General features: G+C 51.6%; 6 protein-coding genes across 6 annotated transcripts; 2 read left to right on the top strand and 4 right to left on the bottom strand.

Annotated features, from left to right (window-relative positions):
- Nucleotides 1–2,147: 2,147 nt before the first annotated feature.
- Nucleotides 2,148–2,362, bottom strand: TGAM01_v202261 (hypothetical protein; the record flags this gene model as incomplete). Its single annotated transcript, XM_024548958.1, has 2 exons — nt 2,148–2,182; nt 2,257–2,362. 2 exons carry the CDS (start codon nt 2,360–2,362, stop codon nt 2,148–2,150), a joined length of 141 nt encoding a protein of 46 aa, XP_024406361.1.
- A 2,580-nt stretch (nt 2,363–4,942) lies between these two features.
- TGAM01_v202262 (hypothetical protein) lies at nt 4,943–5,669 on the top strand (the record flags this gene model as incomplete). Its single annotated transcript, XM_024548959.1, has 2 exons — nt 4,943–5,152; nt 5,238–5,669. 2 exons carry the CDS (start codon nt 4,943–4,945, stop codon nt 5,667–5,669), a joined length of 642 nt encoding a protein of 213 aa, XP_024406362.1.
- Nucleotides 5,670–6,367: 698 nt separating this feature from the next.
- TGAM01_v202263 (hypothetical protein) lies at nt 6,368–8,098 on the bottom strand (the record flags this gene model as incomplete). The annotated part of the gene is made up of 1 exon (XM_018807148.1): nt 6,368–8,098. The coding sequence occupies one exon, from the start codon at nt 8,096–8,098 to the stop codon at nt 6,368–6,370; it is 1,731 nt and encodes a 576-aa protein (XP_018659656.1).
- A 1,871-nt stretch (nt 8,099–9,969) lies between these two features.
- On the top strand, nt 9,970–10,341 carry TGAM01_v202264 (hypothetical protein; the record flags this gene model as incomplete). The annotated part of the gene is made up of 1 exon (XM_018807147.1): nt 9,970–10,341. The coding sequence occupies one exon, from the start codon at nt 9,970–9,972 to the stop codon at nt 10,339–10,341; it is 372 nt and encodes a 123-aa protein (XP_018659655.1).
- Nucleotides 10,342–11,517: 1,176 nt separating this feature from the next.
- Nucleotides 11,518–12,483, bottom strand: TGAM01_v202265 (hypothetical protein; the record flags this gene model as incomplete). Its single annotated transcript, XM_018807146.1, has 1 exon — nt 11,518–12,483. The coding sequence occupies one exon, from the start codon at nt 12,481–12,483 to the stop codon at nt 11,518–11,520; it is 966 nt and encodes a 321-aa protein (XP_018659654.1).
- A 2,328-nt stretch (nt 12,484–14,811) lies between these two features.
- Nucleotides 14,812–16,100, bottom strand: TGAM01_v202266 (hypothetical protein; the record flags this gene model as incomplete). The annotated part of the gene is made up of 2 exons (XM_018807145.1): nt 14,812–15,777; nt 15,843–16,100. 2 exons carry the CDS (start codon nt 16,098–16,100, stop codon nt 14,812–14,814), a joined length of 1,224 nt encoding a protein of 407 aa, XP_018659653.1.
- Between the last annotated feature and the right edge of the window lie 3,291 nt (nt 16,101–19,391).

A 19,391-nucleotide genomic window follows, 5' to 3' on the forward strand; every position in this document is an offset into this window, starting at 1 on the left:
TTCTTCAACAATACCATCAAGCCGAATGTGCTTGTACAAGCTCAGCATTCCCTCCTCCACCGATCGTGCAGTGCTTGGTCGTAGTCCTCTAGGCTCCGATGTCTGACCACCCGATTTTCTAGCTTGGATAAATTTATTCACTTTGGAATAATCAAGGAGATGGTCGACTGTGTCCACCAGCGTGCGGCAGCAAATTTCAATGGTATGAGCAATGTTGCCCTGGAAGACGGTTAGCTCAGTGTCACGAAGCAGCTCGATGCCGAGAACAGCACCATGCAGAGGTGATCGCAGTTCGTGGGATAGAGAGCTCAACGCATCCGACTTGGCCTGGTTTGCAGCAAAAGTCTTGAGGCGAAGCGTCTCCGCAATGGCCAGGATACTGACGGCCTTGAGGAAATTCAACTCTGCGCCCACTGTGAAGATTCTGGTCGGAGTCAGCGTATAGATAAAAGCTCCAGCGCACCACCGCTGCTTTCTGGGATCCCAGACGGGGACAAAAGCCACGCTACGGGCCTTTGGAAACATCTCTTGGATGATTCGTCCTTCGTTGGGGCGTGCCCAAGGACGCCTATGGCGCTTAGTCTGAGAGGCGTCGTCTGGCACTGGCTGTTGTGGTGCTGGCTGAGCAGGCTTGTCCGAGTCTTTGGGGGGATCCGTCATCCAGCCGTCGTCGTCTGACGAGTCGCTGGACTGCAGTTCTCCATTGATTCCAAAGTTGAAGATGTGGCCCTTTGGATACCGCTGAAGGAGCTTGGCAAGGAATGGCTGTGCCATGTTGATTCTCTGTAGCGAGCCATCTTCCAAGTCCCTGCTACGGCTTTCCGTTGTTGAATAGCCCAGCACTTGGCAGGATGGCCACTTCTTGGCTTCAGACTCAGTAGATGTACCATTAGCAGCATGAGCGCTGACGTCGTCACCACCGGGCTGCAAATGCACGTCTTCTTCCTCATCAAGGTCACTTCCGCTGTCGTCATCCTCATCCTCGCTGCTGCTCTCATCATCCCGAGACGACGCATTGGCAGCGCGGCTCTTGCGTGACCTCTTGGAACGACCGCTATATTCGCCAAAGGACCCCAGAGAGGAGTCTAGGAAAAGGCAGCCATCTGTCTCAAGAGACTCGCGGATTGTTTGTGCAGCCTCAGAGAATGTGTCTACCATTGGGTTGGGACCAGGAACAAAGTTATCGGCCCATTTTGTCTCTGCTGCGGGCTTGGCAGGCTGACGATCTTTGTTGGGATTTGTTTCGGGCTGTTTGCCCTCTGCTCTTTTGCCCTCTGCTTGCTTGCCCTCTGCTTGCTTGCCCTCAGGCTGTTTGCCATCTGGCGAAAGAGATCGTTCAGTATTTGGGGTATTGTGAGCAGTCACTTCTGAGAGAGGCTGCTTGCTGGGGGTTTCTCCCTCTTTCAATAGAGCTTGCCGGGCCAGGCGTAACGCATCTGGAGTTTCTGTAAAGGTCTCCCGGCCAGCAACAGGATTCCGAGACGACGCTGTGGCTTTGCCTTCAACGAAGAAGCCCAGGCCTCGAATCATGCGCTCGCTACGCACATTGGCTATCTTTGAGGATTTGGCCTCCAAATGGTCCATGACGGCTAGAGAGAGTCTGCGCATCAGCGTCGAGAACTGGCTGTTCCATCTGCAGTTTGGCATGGAGCTGACAACGCAGAGAGCGCCAATATTGATGCCTCGCTGAGTGCGGATGGGAACAGAAGCATAGAAATGATTGCCACCCTCGGGCTGGCAATAGGGCTTTTCCTTGAAACGAGCATCCGTTGCTAGGTCTTTGACCACAAGAACTGGTAGTTGATCACCTGCATCTTCACAGTGATCGAATTGAGTGGCATCTCTCTCCAGAGAGGTACTTCCCTGCGACCGCTCGAGGCGGTGAGACTCTAGAAGAGTATACTCACAAGTGCTGTGGGCGCGAGGGATGGCAGTGCCACACATCCAGAGGCCGAGGCTGCTATCCTCTGCCGCTATAGGAAGCTCTCTGGTAGCTTCAGCGATGAAATACTGGTGCTCCACGTCAAAGAGCGAAATGAAAGCCCGCTCAGTGCCAGTTTGAAATAGGGCCAATTGAGCCAGGCCGGTCAAGACCAGGTCGTGGGAAGGCGTCAGCTCATGGCTTGGGCGAAGCTGGCCACTGTCGTTTACTTTGCTTGTAGACAGCAAAGTCGGATCATATCTGTTGCCATGCATTTTTGTCAGCAGGTTTCTCTCTCTAGCCTGCATATCGACCCAATGGTGGTTTTTTCCTACCCCAACGTTTATGCGTCGAAGAAAGAGGGGAGGGAATAGAGTAGAGTAGCGAGAGCAAAGGGGCAAAGGGCAAAGGGCAAAGAGCAGAAACAATAAGAAATCCCATGAACAAACTGACTTGAAAGTCTCGCGCTGCCGCGTTGCTTCGGACACAGCCCGATAGGGCGGCACGGGACGCCCATCCATTGTCTGGCGCTGCACCTATCCGATGCGGTGATGGTGTTGTGAGAAGAAGACAAGAGAGAGAAAAGAGGCAAGGATGTATCTTGGGGTTGGTTGTACGGGCTCTGTGCCGCGGTTAGTCATTGATTGAGAGCGCGCAGTCAGGTTTACTGCTTACGAAAGTTCACCGAGTGGATGCAAGGTTCAAATGGGCCTGCAAATACTGCTGCAGCCGCTAGGTCGAGGTCGGGATTCACCACCAAACAAAATCAAAGATGATGTTTTTTTGACAGTGCCCGACCTAGACGATGCTTTGCAAACTGGCAGTGTTGACAGGTTGGATGCTGGGCAAGAGATGCAGATGGATCACGGAAATGGAAGAGCGGAAGCGTATCGAAGAGCAAGGGTTGATGGCGGAGAGTTGGATGGATGAGGATGAGGTTCGAGAGATGGAGAGGTTGAGATGCAGTTGCCGAGAGAAGATGCGAGAAAGTGAAAAAGTGCAGGAGGATAGAGGGCAAGGGTCAGGCGAGGTTGACGGAGCGGCAACTCAGAGCCAGTCAGTTGCGAGGGGACCAGCCGCTGTAGCAGGTCCCGCTAATCCGGGCGGACAGCACCTGCAGTCGCTAAAAAGCTTCCAACGATGGACTGCAGCGTTCGTGAGCAGGGGCAGAGGGGAAAATTCACGGTTGGTAGGCAGGGGGGAAGAAAGTTGGAACATTTGGAAATCAAAGGGCCGGGCTTCTAGCGGCCGCAAGGGCCTAGAAGATGAAAAATCGTCTTCTTCAGAGCAAGCAGACAAGCAAACAGCAAACAAGCGGCTGCTACGGGTAGCGTGGACACTTGACTGCATCGTGGCGTTGATGCCTTAGTCCACGGTCTGCCGCTACTACGGGACTCTCACGGGGAGTGGATGCTTTGTCTTGGGCCTCTGGGGAGGGGACCCTGAAAAAAAGACCAGCCGAGAACGAAAAAGAAAAAAAAAAGGTAGCACAGGCAGATTAAAATCCGAGGACCCTGAACAAGGCTGTGGTGGAGAGACAGACCCTTTGGCCTGGGCTCATGACAAGGCATCGTCGAATCAGAAGCCCACTGATGCTGGTAAGACCTAAAGTGCGGAGACGGCAGAGTGGCTAGCGATGCCACCACGGGCAGCCATAGCCATGCTGGCCCAGTCCGAGGTACTCGCTCGTACAGAGCTCGTATAGAGGCGGTTTCGAAGGCTTGAGTCTGCTGCTGGGACTCGTAGAAGAGCACGACACGCACCTGAGGTAGATACTCGATATATACATGTACAAGAAACAACGTGAGACACGCCCCCTCCCTTGTATGCAAAGCAGTTCAATCTCGCCATCTTTGGATAGCCAAGACAGACAGTAGTGCGTAGAGCAGCACAGGCTATTGGTTGGCGGCTGGAGCCCATGCCGAGCCGGTGTAAGTTGTCGGGTGCTTTGATATGCAAGGCGGCCTATTACGATGCGCTCAGCCTGCTCCACGTCAAAACAAAATCAAAATCCAAAAGCTGTGCCTGTACGACTTGTGCCTGAGAGCGGTTTTGTGTCTCGCAGCTCCCTGGTGGAAGAGAAAGGCAGAGCAGCAGCTGGTACTGGTACTGATACTGGTACACGCTCAGAGCTCAAAAACGCCGCGCCAGCCGCAGCAAATGCCGAGCAGCCAGCCCGTCTGCGGGCGCCAGAGAGTCTCTGAGGTCTCGACCCGAGACAAGATCTGCCAAATTACCGGGTAGGATCCGGACGGCCAGTGCTTGGCTCAACGTGCCATGTAACATTTTGAAGGATTCACATTGACAGGTACCCAGCATTATGTACCTGCGAGCACCACAATCCTGGATTCTCGGCACTCATCCGATATTGGTGCGCAAGAGCTGACAGCTTACCAGGTGTGAGAAATGCTCCTTACTCGTAACATTTTGGAGAAGGAACAACAACAGCAAGATGCATATCACTTTACGCTAGTAAGATGGAATATGCAAGGGCCGATGTGATCTGCTCCCACTTGCTCTCTGTTTTGTGGTTCTTTCTTTTTTGCCTCCAGCCCAGCCTTTGGGCATGCGACACAACTAGGCCAGCAGAGGGGACCGTGAGCTCTGCTGCATGCATGTTTTATCGGCATATGCTCCGTAAAACCCTTTTGCCATCAGCTGATACAATGTGCGAGTAATATTGCATGCTGGCATCAGGCAGTGGAGCAAGATCTGGACACTACTGGCAGCAATCTGAGAGCACGTTCGGAGCTTTGCGAGTGCGGAGTCTCTAGATTTCTATGGGGCATCTCCAGCACTCCATCACCCGTTGAAGGGCACTGAAGGACCGGTGAGATCTCTGGATAGGACCCAAGGCTCCAGCAGACCGTTCTATCCGCACGCCCTAAAGCCCCCGTAGGAGATGCCCTCGTCGACCCTATTCACAGCACACCTGCCTCGTCTTCCCTCCTCGCTAACGTGTGCCGAGGACGAGACGAGGGCAGCTCTTGCCATGTTCAACTCTCCTTTGTCTCGTGACCCATGGGCACAAAGCACAAATTTCAAACCCAGAAAACCAAACTCGGTCTTCTCTCCCCAGTCCTCACAGCTTTTTCGACTCAAGTCAAGATCTTCACCCACTCACACAATCCTAGTGACTCCAGTTTCTCGAATCCAGAATCCACCACAAGCTTCACTGATCCACCCAGAACACAAGGGCGGACAAGACACATTGCCACACTAAAGCAACCTGTAAGCGCTCGGTCTGCCCCGCCAGCCATTCCGCACCCGCCCCTCCCAACCCATTCTGTCGATCTCACTAACTCACTAGTCGTAGCTGTTCATCCACTCAGCGTTCAGGATGCCTGACATGGAGCAGCTCTTCAACCAATGGGCTCGTCAAGCCCAGGAGCCCGAGAACGAGGACGATGAGCGTGAGCGTGTGGAGCGCTTCAACTTCAACCACTGGGCTCGAGGCCCCTGGGACCCTGAGGATAGTGAGGATGATAACTCTGATTCTGAATTTGGCTGGGGCGACTGTGACGGCAATCACCCTGATGCCGAGCATTGCGAGATTTGTGCGTCCTCCTTTGACTGTTATTGCTATAACTGCTACGCCAACGGCGCTGGCGATGATAGCTTCCACTACTACTACCGCCTGTTCTACTGGTACTACTACTATTTCTACATGGAGTACTATGCTGTTCATTACGCTGAGCGAGTCACTCGGGGATCTCAGTCTCGCCACGACCGCGATGACTACTTGTAGTCGCCCAGGCACTTTCGACGCACACGGGAGACCCAACGTTGCACCAGGTGATTTTGGTACGTTTGATCATGACGGAATCTGGACCGCAACATGGATGAGAAATGTCAGCTACGAAGGAATGAATGAATGTATGTAAAGATGGAAGTCCAAATAGTATCGACTCATCTGATAATCATTGATCAATTGCCGGGCAAACGCCCTTGACTACACTGCAGAAAAGTTTGTTGCTTGCTTCTCGGTCTTTCTTTAGTCTTGTGCCTCAGATTCCATGTCGAGCGTCAGCGATTCGCTCAATACTCCACCCCTCCTCTCCCGCTCTTGGGGCAAAAACCCATCTCGCAGCAATCAAAAAAAATTACCGGGTACCAACTGGGGTTTCACACTAATGGAACACAAAACATGGAGAAGGGTTGGGACAGAGCGGGAAGATCACGGGGTAAAGTCTAACATTAGCTGTCGTATACGGGTTACAGACCTTTACAGTATGTCTCTGTACGGAAGTGCCACAAGAATCCCGAGCCCACGTAAGGAGAAGGCAAAAAAAAAAAAAGAGACAAACACACACACACGCATTTCAAAAGAAGAACCATGCTAACACTATTCCAGAGTCCTATGCAGTGTACCAATTTGCCCTTGCCAAAATTCTAAGGAGATGAAAAAGAAAAGAAATCAAGATCGACCTTCACTATTCGCTCAGTTCAGTGGTATGCTCCGTGTACCATTGGATTCAACCCAACCATATCAGCAAAGTTGACAATGGTGTACTGCTGCTGAAGCCCGTCCAGTCTCTCTCGCAGATAATCTCGCTGCTCCCGCTCCGCTCGCTCGAAACTAAACAGGAAACGCACCAGAAAGACAAAATCGTGTATACGCCGCCTCACGTCTTCTTCGGTCTGGCCATAGCTGAGCGGCAGCGCCAGCACGTCCGCCATGGTGCTGGTGATTTCAAAGACCTTGTGCACCAGGCCGATGCTGTATGTGACGACGGTGGAGATGCTCTCGAGCTGGCTCACCAGGCTCCGCAGCTGCGCGGAGAGCCGATATACCTGCAGATGGATGGCTAGGTCCTCGCGCTGCGGCGCCGAGCGGAAGAGCCGGTGCATCAAGCCGTACTGCCAAAGCAGCGAGCGCATCCAGAGCCGGGTCACCAGCAGATCGACGTGCTGCAGCTCCGTAAAGGTGCCCCGGCCGCTGTCAATCAGGCCCTGCTCGGCCTCTGACGCGCCGGCCTCGTCTTGATCCAGCTGGGCCTGCTTGCCCTCGATCCACTGAAGGGTCACGCCAGCCACGGGCTGCGCCGGGTTCTGCTGGGCGCTCCAGTACAGCAGCAGAGGCCCGTCCAGGAGCTGGAACAGGCGGATCAGACGGTTGAAGCCAACGTCGATGTGGGCGGGGATGGCCGGGTCCCGCGCTGGCAGGCCCGTGGGCAGCGGCGTCATGATGCTTGGATAGCCGGCGAGGATCGTCAGGAAGCGCTCGTGGATGAAGACCTGCCAGTATATCCGGTGGAACTTGGGCACGTCGCGCGGCTCCAGGGGCACGGCGCTGTGCGAGCACTGCTGGACCTGGATCATCTGCACCATCGTCAGGGCCTCGCGCAGCATGGCGAAGCAGCGGTCGAGGCGGCCAAAGGCCATCATGGCCACGGCCAGGAAGACGCACGTCATGATGCGGCGGAACGTGGTCCGCACGTCCATCGGCCGGGCATTGTGGACGTCGTCAACCACCGCCTGTGCCCGCCTGTACGCACTGAGACTCAGTCGGATCAGCTCCGTCATCTTGGCACCGGCCTCGCCCTGCACCGTGGGCGTCGTCAGATGGATGGTCACTGCTCCCACCGCATAGACAAAGGCGGCGTCGTCGAGGTCGGCGTGCATGCTGCCAATGGACTGGCGGACCTCGTAGCTGGTGATGATGGGGCTGGCAGGATACACCTGCTCCTCGTACTTGGCCAGCATGCCGATGAAGAAGCCCGTGGTAAAGGTGCGGGCGTCCCATGCCGGAGGAGGAGGCGGCGTCTCTGCACCAACACCAACACCAGCTCCAACACCCATACCAGTGCCCAACGCATACCCACCATTGCCAGCAGCACCAGCAGCAGCAATGGCTATAGCAGCAATGCCGGCAGAGGCCACACCATCTTGATCCGGGTTCACGATGCCGGCGATGGACGTGACCGATGGGCCCGGCCTCTCGGGATAGTCAGACGGCGAAGCGGCAATGTTCAGGCCATGGCCCGAGGCCGCTATGTTGGACTTGTTGCGGAGCTGCGTGACCAGCCGGTTGCGCACGCTGGGCTTGCGCTTGGTCGACGGCGAGTAGATGCACCCGAGGCCCAGATGCGAGCACTGAGAGCACGGCTGCGTGCTATTGCATTTCACCTTTCGCACCCTGCATCCGTCGCAAGCTTGTGCTGCTCTGTTACTCATGGATGGAAAGCGGCATGGGGCGAGAATCAGTCCTGGTCTGGTCTCCTTGACGTGCACTTTTGGGCGCTGCGGCACTCTCTAGCTCATGGCGTCACTAATACCGAGACTAAAGGCACAAATGGATCCAACAAGCACAGCGTCTTAGGGCCCGTCGGATGCGAGAACAGACTGGAAAGGTATAAGGGGAAAATCTCACGAACAAAAATAGTAGTAACAAGGGGGGGGGGGAGACACAACTTTCTGAAACCCCGCCGGAGATATCGTTTAAACAAGAATTGAAAAACAAAAAAAGAGAAGAAGAGAGAGGCTGTGTGTGGGGAACCGGATTGGGAATCGGACGCATAAACACGCATACAGGCACAGCAGAAGAGAAAACGCAACGGCAGTCGGATCGAAAAGGGACAAAGAATGAAACGAAGCAGCAAACAAACAGTAGTAATGGCGATCGATCAAAGAAAAGGTCAAGGATCCGTCGGTCTGTCTCCGGGAATTTGGTATTTAACCCCCCCTCCCGCCACCGGCTATCCCGCTCTACCGTGCTCGAAACGAAGGCATGGCAATTGTACTTGTGGTTTTCCAAAGTTGGAATAGTAATTAGCCGCCAAAAAGTCGATATACGAAGCAGTCCAAGTTTGTGCGTATCTGCTTGCGTGTTTCTGCTGCAGTCTCCACATCAGACCTGAGCTGATAGGTTTTGATAACCCCAGGGCTATCATCGAATAGGCCGTGTGGCTCAATGGCAGAGCGTCTGACTACGATTAAGTAAATCAGGAGGTTGCAGGTTCGACCCCTGTCTCGGTCAATTTTTTGCTTCTCTCCTCATTGTGAGGATTCTTTTTGCTAGACCGATGTGATGTTGTCAGATTATGACCATTTTGGATAGTAGGACGGCTTTTACTTTTACCTACAAGGATCTGGCAGGTTGTGGAAGCAAACTCTGCTAACACCCAGTTTTTAGGCACCTAGGCTTGGGTTCTGTTTTGCCCAGCCTCGATTCGCACTTTACCGCCGTTCCGAGTTTCGGTGTTTCGCGACGCGCACGGGCAAAAGTATCACAGTGACCGTACGAGGTGATCATAAGGGACGGCTACAATGCCGAGCCAATACGGAAATATATCACGAGGAGTGGTCTCTGCAAATAGATCAACACTAGTCAGCGACCCAAAATAGCAACTCGATCTTGCCTGATTCTCTATCCTGGTTCCATTATACGACGATCTCCTCTACTCACCGTACACATGGACTTTAGGTATCAATTGAACGACAACATCCAATTGAGCCATCCGAAACTTCAATCGAGGAGTTAGCGAAGCTGCGAGAGCAGTACAAACAAGGATAAAGCCGTCCATCGAGTTGACGTTGGTGCATGATTTCGGCAGCAAGAGTTACAGCCGGATATCTCTCAGCGCATTTAGCCTTTTCGGTCAGTTTCGCTTAGCTCTACGGTGACGGCGGAAACAGCCAAGTAATCGATCTTTATCTAGCTGTAAAAGGCGATGGGATCGATTGTCGTCTTGGGTTTACCCAAGTCTCTTGATCCCTTCTTGCTGTGCCTTTTCCACTATTTCTCGTATTTTGAGACTGCATGAAGTGATCACTAATCTGCTGGACTTGAAGAGACACTGATTGGGGAGGTGCAAATTGAGATCGTCACTACGCCTGGGATCATTTCTATGCTTACATCTAACCATGGGCATAAAAGGGCGGAAAGGGTGTACACCTCGATGGTATATATAAAGTAGTGAGACCACCACCTTCCGAAACATCTTTAGAAGTCCATTAACAGCTTACAGCAGCCAAACAGAGATTCTGGTTAAACGGGCAAGTTCGCCATTCCTCGCCGCAGGTCCATTGCCACATACTCAGCCACTATGAAGCTCTTCACCTCATTCCTCGCCATCGGTCTCTTCACCGGCGTGTCCATCGCCCAAAACAGCACCGTTCAAATCGCCCACGTCACTCTTCGCTCCGAGGGCGACGACCATTCTTTTCCCATGAGCGTCCCAGCCGACGGCAAGCCCGTCTACACATACAGCACGCTTCCCGTACAAAAGATTGACGCTCCCGACTTTGACGTGCTCCAGGCATGTGTGATTGATACCGTCGGCCCGGCGAATCTGAGCAGCACGATTGCGTCGGACAATGTGACGCAGCAAGTTGTGATTGATCCGCCGCAGACGGTCACGAGTATTACCTGTTCGGGCACTTGTATCGAGACTTGGAGTGAGTTTATCTTTGTTTGACGACACGTTGGATTATAAGAAGCGAGATGCTAAGATTGAGACAAATTAGGTGCCTGTGTTGACGATGCAACCGCCCAGTCACTTGGGCCTTGCTGTAATGGTCTTTGCATTGCTAATCGCTGCAGACCTTTTAACCAGCCATGAGACAGTCGGGTCATGTAAAGCGATTGACATGAACTCTTGATTATACGCGGTCACGATTTGGAACATGATAAAGAGCATATATATATATATGGAATAAGAGCAAACAAATTATTTCTCGCGCGGAGAGTCCAGTTAGTAATACAGCATCAAGATTTGGGTTCTACTGGAAATGGAAACGAAGCAACACTTGAGATACTTATACTGAACGACAAAAAAGAACAAGAAAAAAAGAATGAGAATCTCATCTCAAAACAAATCATCAAAAAATAATCAATTCTCATTATATGACACCTGAGGGATTCGAACCCTCGCCTATTTCTAGACCGCGAATAGATTGCATGGCAGAACCAAGCTAAACCTGAACACGGCGCCTTAGACCGCTCGGCCAAAGTGCCTTGGCGAATTGATGTTCAAAGTAGCACGAGTTGTGGCTCAAGAACTCTGAGAGGCACCAACGGCCGAGATTGCAAGCAAATATTGTTTGCAAGCAAATATTGAACTTGGCCTAGGATCAATGTCCAGCATACATGCATACCATCTATCTACTACTATCTACTACTATCTACTGTTGTCGTGAAATAACCAGTCGTCTTCGCACAAATTAGGAAACAGCCAATTCATCATCGTCACAAAAAGAGAATTGCCGGGAAAAAATCATGTGAGAGGAAGCACCCCCAAAATATGTGCCGTCATTATCCAACTCTATCGCTGTATCAAAAAGAAAACGTCCATCCCAGTATACTGTCTTCTCCAACGCCAGAAGCTCGCCAAATCATACAAGTAAGGTACACACAGCGGATCCAATCCGTCATTTCCGTAGAACCAATGAAAAAGAAATAAGAGGAAGGGAAGAAAACAGTAACCGTAAAAGCAGAAAAATCCGCACGTTCCGCTATTAGGAAAATCAAGCCAGGAGTGCCGTCATATCATCATCGTATCTATGAGAAAGGAAAAGAAGAAGAAGAGAGGAGACAAGCAGAGAAGGAGGAGAATAGTTGCCCATTATCGATATGCCGTGACTTTACAGTGCATTCATCTCCTCTTCTTGTCCTTTTTAGAGTTGAATCCATCGGCCAAAGCAGCACTCATAGCGGCACCAACCACTTTGGCGCCCTTTGGGCCCACCCAGGAACCTTCACCTTTGCGATGCTGCATGAAGGCTTGCGCCGCGGCTAGAAGGGCCGTTTGACCTATAGCCTGAACTTGAGGATTCTTCCAAAGGGGAGTTTTGGCTCGGTTGCTTGAACTTTCGGGGTTTGTGCTCCGGCGCTTCAGGTGGCCGCCATCAGCAGGTGCACGGTCCCGGCCACTGCGTCGGTCTTTGTCGCGACTTCGGTCTTGGTCACGGCTTCGATCTTTGTCATGGCTTCGATCTTTGTCACGTCGTCGGTCTTCATCACGTCGACGGTCTTCATCACGGCGTCGGTCATGGTTTCGACGTCTATCTCTCTCATCATCGCTTGCATAAGCCGGGGCGCCGCGGGATCGATGAGAGGGATAACGGTCACGATCACGATCACCAGCTGGGATGTTCCGAGAAGATCCATATCTGGGGTCGGGGGAAGCGTTTCGATAACGTGAATATTGTCCTCCATATGGTTCTCGATTTGAAGACTTGTGACGGCGCTCACGTGGCTCCGGAGGGTAGTCATAGTCCCGTGGGCGCCGGTCATCGTCTCGGTGGTGAGAGTTTCTCGGCGCATCTCTTTGCGAGCCTCTCCGGGAGTCCCTCGGCGCGTCTCTGGGCGGACGTTTGTCATAATAAGGGTCATTTGATCGATACTCGCGAGGCATGTTGCTGTGGCCTGGAGAAGGATCACGATGGCTGCTGCGTCGAGATTTGTTGTCGTCGCCGGGAGGTGAGTCTCGCCGACTCTTTTCAGGTTTTGACCGGCGGGATGAGGAAGATTCTTGAGAGTTGATATCGAGCGGTTCCTCTGGATTGTAGTAGGAGTGGTTGAGGCCCTGCGGCGCTTCAGGTTCTGAGCGTCGAGGCATGATGGCTACGCCGTGTCTGATTTATAGGTAAAGGTCGTGGCCAGCGAGTGCTTGATCGACAAGTCGAAAACGAGAATCAAAAACGAAACAGCAAATGAATAACATCAGAACGTTGAACACACAGGGAACAGCATATCAGAAACGAGAGAACAGCGTTCAAGACAGTGTTTGCGGCACGTTCAAGGTTTAAGTATAAGCTGAGCTGATGGGCGAAGCATCGAGTCCATCGCCGTCATTGGCCGCCGCCCCGCTGACGCCTGGAGAGGGGCCGCATCTGCAAGTCAGGAGGGGCGGCCTCTGACTTACAGCGATGCGCCAACGGGCCTACAGCGTGCGCAACGCCCTAATCTTGCAGCGATCCCAGCGGCCATGGCAGCGATCCGGAAAGGCGTTCGGCGCGCTGCAGGGAATCCGCGGTCTCCTGACGTCACACGAGCCAATAGGCGGTTCCGCCCGGGCATCTGGTGAGAGCAGCTCTGGGCTGGAGAGTCGCCTGACGTCAAACAGAGGTATCAAGTGGCGGTGCAGCAAGTTGAACAATCAGCAGCCACTTGTTGGACAGAGAGAGAAGAGGCTGTTGTGAAAAAATCTTTAAATTGAGCAGGGATATGGGCTCGGAGTGTTGATCATCAGGGCTTGCGGCAGATGCGCTCAGTCACCAGGCAACGGTGCTGTTGGACTATGACTGTCTACTGTCTTCTCAGTGTTGGTTGAGTTCAGTGGTAAAGTGTAAAATAATCAAGGCACTGCAGCTGCCTACAGTACCTAGCTTTTGCTGTACATCATCGTGTGCTAACATGAATTCCGCGTTGACAATCTGCGAGAAGCCGCCGAAGACACTCCAAAAGACGCCGGTCCATAGTGAGCTGACTGTGTACATGTATCATCCGCCAGAGGGATCTTCAGGAGTCGCCGAGTCGCGGAAGAAAATCCCACGGAGCTTTTTCGATGCTACGAATTCAAACTGTGCAGGTCTGTGTGACGGCGTCCGGCTACAGACGATCCCGGCCAAGCCATGCCGAGAGTTAAAAGGACGCCGCCACCCGCGACCCGCGATCCGAGCCGTTCCTTCGGGGGTTGAAAATTGCACATTCGATGGTGGTCGCCAACTGGAACATGAGAAAAGGGTTGTTGAATTTGATGGCACAGCATTTTGCTCCGCCACTTGGTAATGCAGAAGTCATATACGGAGTGACACCGACGGAAACATGCTGTAAAAGGAATGCTGCATGTACTATACATGTACCTACATTTTGCCAGCATGCCTCCGATATATCATCGTTCGCTGCTTTGCCCTCAAGCTTTCAGTAACGCCATCGCATATCGCTCCTGATATCAACATTTCTCCCTTCATAGGCATGCCTGGATGTCACTGGCAGTCTGCACTGACGTGTGGCAATACTCGTAATGTTGCGATGCGGGTCCTGTTGGCAGCTACCCGGTATTTTTCTTGATATCCTGCGAGACTGTTTCACAGCGCGGATGCATTATTACGTCGCCTTTTGCGCATTTTCCAACATTGCCAACAGCTCAATTGGAACTTTAATTCTTAATGATGAAAGACTGAAAGAAGCTTTTTTGACGTGGCGGTCGATCATCAAGGCTACTACTGCCTCCTCTTGGAAGAGATGGATCTCGCATGCTTCTTATTGGAGAGACTCATGGGCAATGATGCTTATGCGCATCAACGTATTACACTTGCTGAGTAAACCAAGACACAACGGCACTTAGCCTGCTTTTCAGAGTAGGCAAGCAAGCTTGTATGCAGACAATCAATCTATAGAAGGAAATCAATCTATGGTAGGATTGATGCCGTGCTGTATTATGACATGACATCTATAGCGCCAGAGCCATCCAGCCATTACTACGGCAGCTCTAATCGCAAGTCCTAGCAAATATCGTGAAGCGATGCGTACCCGCAAGATCCACACCTCTCTGGAGCTGTGCGCAAGGGCTTAAAGCCTTGTCAAGGCATCCTTGTCAATGATTGATATACCGGTTCTTCGGCGTGTGATGCGGGCCCAGCGACGGCCAGATCTCGATTCTCGGTTTGAAGCCAGCAAGTGTCTGTGCTTGGTTTGGCTTTGGCAGCCCTTATTTACCTCTTCATCATATCATTTTCATTGTATCGAGCATAATACCTGTATTTCGTGTTACATGTGTGCTGAAGATGGCAACCACTGGCAATCGGCCGCCAAGCAGATGCGCCGCTGGCCGCAATCTATCTACTAGAATCTACTCATGATGTATCAATCTGTTATCCAATCGCCGAAATATCCCAACACCCATCATCAACAACAAGTAATACACTTCCAAGCCCGCCCGTTGTCAACCCCCATATGCCGGATAATCAGTGTATCCGACAATCGGGTCCTCAACCGGCCCGTAGAAGCGAGACCGATTGTACTTTGCCAGTGGCCAGCCATTCCGCAGTCTCTCCACCAAGTCTGGATTGCTAACAAAATACCGCCCATACAGCAAAGCGTCGTATTTGCCACTCTCGATGACTCCCCACGAGTTCGTGTCGTCGAATCCACCGGCAGAGAAGAATGGCGTGTCTCCCCAAATCTCGCGGAAGACAGACAAGTCGACGTGGGGGAGACCCCATGACTTGAGAAACCTTGCCTTTTCGGCCTCGGAGAAGATTTGCTCGTATCTTGGCTCGATGAAGCTCACATACGACAGCTTGGGGTGACGGCTCTTGAGTTCCCGGGAGAGGTGGCCCCAAGTCTCAATGCGCTGCTCGCTACGAGCCTGGTTAAAAACGCCAAAGGGACTCAGTCGAATAGCCAAGTTTTCTTCTCCCACGGTTTTGGCCAGCTCGTCCATCAGCTCAAGCACAAATCTGCAGCGCTTCTCTGGCGTGCCTCCATACTCGTCTGTCCGTTTGTTGATGTTGGAGCTCAGGAACTGCTCTGGCAGATAACCGTTTGCTCCATGGATCTCTATACCGTCAAAGCCAACATCCATAGCTGCTTTCGCAGCAGTGCAGTGATCTCGAATCGTCTGCTTGATGTGGTCGACCGTCAATTCGATGGGCGGGTGCTCACTCAGCTTGACTGGCGTCGTCGAGTGCGGCGGAGGATATGCATAGCACTCGTTTGGGTCGTCAAAAGGGATACTTGACGGCGCAACTGTTGCAGTACCGGTGATCTGTGGAAGAGTGACACGACCGGCGTGCCAGACTTGTGCATATATATAAGCGCCTTTGGCATGGACTGCGTCGACAACTTTCTTCCAACTCTCTACTTGCTCTTCTAGAAAGAGCCCTGGAGCACCGGGCAGACCGTTGGCCTAAGAAAGACTTGATGTTAGTCATGTCATATAGTTATGCTCTCAACTGGCTCTACACGCTTCACCTCGGATGAAGGCGGAGTTGCTTCTGTGATGAGCAGTCCACCCTTTGTTGCTCGCTGAGCATAGTACTCGGCAATAAGGTCATTGGCAATCCAGTCACGGTTTGGATTCTCAGCTGTGGAAGTGGCATGAAGGGGTGTACCGCGGTTTCTGCTCATGGGAGCATGGATGATGCGGTGTTGGAGAGTGATTTTGCCGCCCGCAATGGTTAGTGGCTCGAATAAGCCGGAATCAGCTCCGACCTTGAATTGAGAACCCATTTTGACTTGATACAGGTGGAAGGTTTATGACACAACAATAATCGGTCACACGCCGACAGAAGGACTTTAAAGCTATTCTGAAGTAGAAGAGACAGAGAGAGAAGCTCTTTTATACCACAAGAGTGAGCAATTGCGACACTGATTCCAGCATTACGACAAACAACAACCGCACGATTTGATCGCATCAATCGGCTGAACATTGAAGAAAACACGAATCTGTGAGTCTTTAACTCCAGACACTCCACTCAATTCCGCACGCATGCCCGTGATGACCCCACAGAGGTGGCATCGAAAGCCAGTGCCAAGCAGTGCCTTTCCCAGAGTGCCCGTTGGGAAGATGATGTTTATGGTGGCGGGTTTAGGCTATAAGGATTATCTACCGGCGTTGCTGTCAAGTGATGTGGCTCAGCAATAAATGGGCTCCAATTGTCTGTGTATGCCACGAGAATGGCATCTGTCAAAGTGGCTTTGGTTTGAGCAGATACTACCCGGAGAGAACCTGCTGTTAACCCCGATATTGGCGTGTCATGTTAAATAATGTTGACACAGTTCCCGGCAAACTGCGGACTTGTATGGAGAATGCTTTCTTCTTTGTTCGTCGCACCGCTTGACGTTCTTTAGCAGCTCCATTCTTATCCCAGCTCGTGCTTGATTTTGACGGACGTGTCCACAACAGCTCCCATTCTTGCTTGGTCTGGCCCACTTGGATGTCATGTTCAGCAAGCTTGCTGCAGTGGATGATCTCAAGAGAACCTTAATGCCATAAGGCTGGATGGTAACCAGAGGAAGGAAAGTGAGATCTAATCCAGCAGACACCTGCCAGACACCTGCCTTGAACTTTCGAAGAAGGATATTTGGTGAACTCGTACCCAAGTGAAACCTGCTCCGGGTTCAAACGAAATTTGATGCCTTAAGGTAGGTCTTTCATCTGGCTTTCTATTTGTAGAGGACTGAGAATAGCCAAAAGCTTTCATCAGGCCATCCAAAAGTGAGAAGAAACCTCAAATCCATGTTGCCGGTTTGAACAACGAATTATTATTTCCAGAGAAGCGGCGGTTTGAGACCGACTTGGTTTGCCGATGCGTGAAGACACAAAGAGCTGTTTAGCAGGTCATTATACTCCAGCACCTGTTCAGCTACAAAATTAAAAAAAATCATGACTGGCCATCATGCACCATTAGTCAAAGAAGTATATGAGAGCAATGTAGAGACATGCTGGTCGAAACTCCACAGAGAGATAGAGAAGAAGAAAACACAAAACAAGCGCCAGACGATACAATAGAAAGATGAAGAGCAATTTTCCGCTTGCCTGGGGAATGCTCTAGTCGCAAAAGCCAACAGTCTCTGGTGCTACACCGTTTTATTAAAAATGTATATGCATCAATTCTAAGGTAAGCGAGCTTTATATCTTCTCCTCCTCAACCCTTCCATTAGAAATACTCATGTTTCTCGCAGAGTCTTTCATAATACTACGATCCCAAGTCTCCAGAGCTGCGACTGACAAGCTATTCGCTGTGGCTGTAAACCCGTTCTAATCGATCTTTTTATTAATTTATTCTCCGCGTTACTATGCTCAGCGTGGATATTCTGTTTTACTGATTGACCAATGCATCTTGTCAAGAGCGTACCACCAACCGGGCGGAACAAGATACTGACACGATAATTTCGTCAGCGCGGCTACCTATTCATCCTACTTCTGCTCGCATTTAATACACTACTGCTCTGGCTGCTCGTTTAACGAGATTGTACTTTATAAGCTTGCTGTCTGCCAGGAGATATCGCCACAAGGCTTGAATTGAAGAGACACGATGGGACCAAAGAAAGGCCCTCAAAAACCCCTAGGCATCGAATAAGGCCAACGTGATCGAGGATCCTGGTACTATTCCTTCTTAGAGTCCGCGAAATTTAGGGATATGCGAATGTTGATGCTGTTTGACCTACGATCCAACCAAGGCGTCTTTAAAATGAAGCAGAACGCCAGTTGATTGTCCATACCGTCTGAATCCGTCAACATGATTCATCTGTGTGCAAAGCTTCCAAAGCTCATACCTAAGGCTTTGGTAGAGTGGCATTTATGAGCAGCTGTTCTCTCGAATCTGGTTGTCATTGTGCTAGCTTATTGGCATGACTCTTGATGCCGGCAGTTGAGTCGATGACGGTCGAAAATAGGCAGGCTGACTATTTTCCAGCTTGAATAAGCGGCGAATAAGCAGCGCTGTTTATACCATTGTCACTCGATTCGCCAGCTCCTGCGCAACAGTACAAGCACACCATTGCAACACTGGCTGCATCATCAGCGAGCGACGCACGTGAGAGTCCAACAATGCATGCGCACCAAGCTGTGTCACCATCCCTTTGTTAATAGGTCGGATGGATGCCTGGCCGGCTATCCTTTGATTTGGCTAAAGGCGAGTTGCCTCCGCGCTCGGACTTATATGCTGTTACAGAGCTGATACACGACGTGAGCACACGGCGTTGGCTGTCCAAGCTGTTTACGAATGCTGAGTAACTCAAAGTCGATGCACCACCTCGGGCCAAAGTCCTATTTCAGAATGATAAATCGTCAATAGCGCCCGTTGATGGAGGTCGCCGATCTCACGTCTTGGAGCGGCACAGCTGCCTACAGTATTATTTAGAAATGATATGTCGTGTGAACACACGGACCAGAAGTTCTCCCTGCAATGAGAAGTAAGCGTTTATGCTTATGGCCTCGGCCTTTCAAGCGCGAGTTTGCCGTCGATAGGCTGCCGATCTGAATCGCGGGGGTAAGCTCAAATCGAAGGCTGCGGCGGCGTTTCACTGACTCTCCGTGGACCGTACTCGTACGTAAGAGGACATCTGATAAGCTATCGCGGCCGGCAGTTGACGACATCGTCCCCGGATAGGATCGAATGCTACATAGTATCTCCAACTTACAAGAGTATCACAGAAAGCATCTCCCCATGCAACGGGGGTCGCCGCTCTCCATCTCGCAGGTTCCCGGAAACTGGGGAGATGGCGATCTTATGCTGCGGAGGATGATGCTAGCGAGATGTAAGTTGCGATAACGATGCAGGTACGATGAGCGTTATCTTGGACGAGTTGTACAAGCTTGGAGGAAGCATACACGAAGGAAGCTATGTATGGAGACTGATAAGAAACAAGAGGCCCGATAGCGTTACGACGGCGACCCCGGACAAGCTGGAGCTGCGGAATCAAACAAGTGCGGAATCGAAGCAAAGGGCTGCCCTGGGGCCTTGGCTTATCTATGTGGAGCGATTGGTTGGACAGCTGCTGTCTGAAATTTTCTTT

The sequence above is a fragment of the Trichoderma gamsii genome, assembly GCF_001481775.2.
Source record: "Trichoderma gamsii strain T6085 chromosome Unknown Scaffold_5.2, whole genome shotgun sequence".
Classification (NCBI taxonomy): domain Eukaryota; kingdom Fungi; phylum Ascomycota; class Sordariomycetes; order Hypocreales; family Hypocreaceae; genus Trichoderma; species Trichoderma gamsii.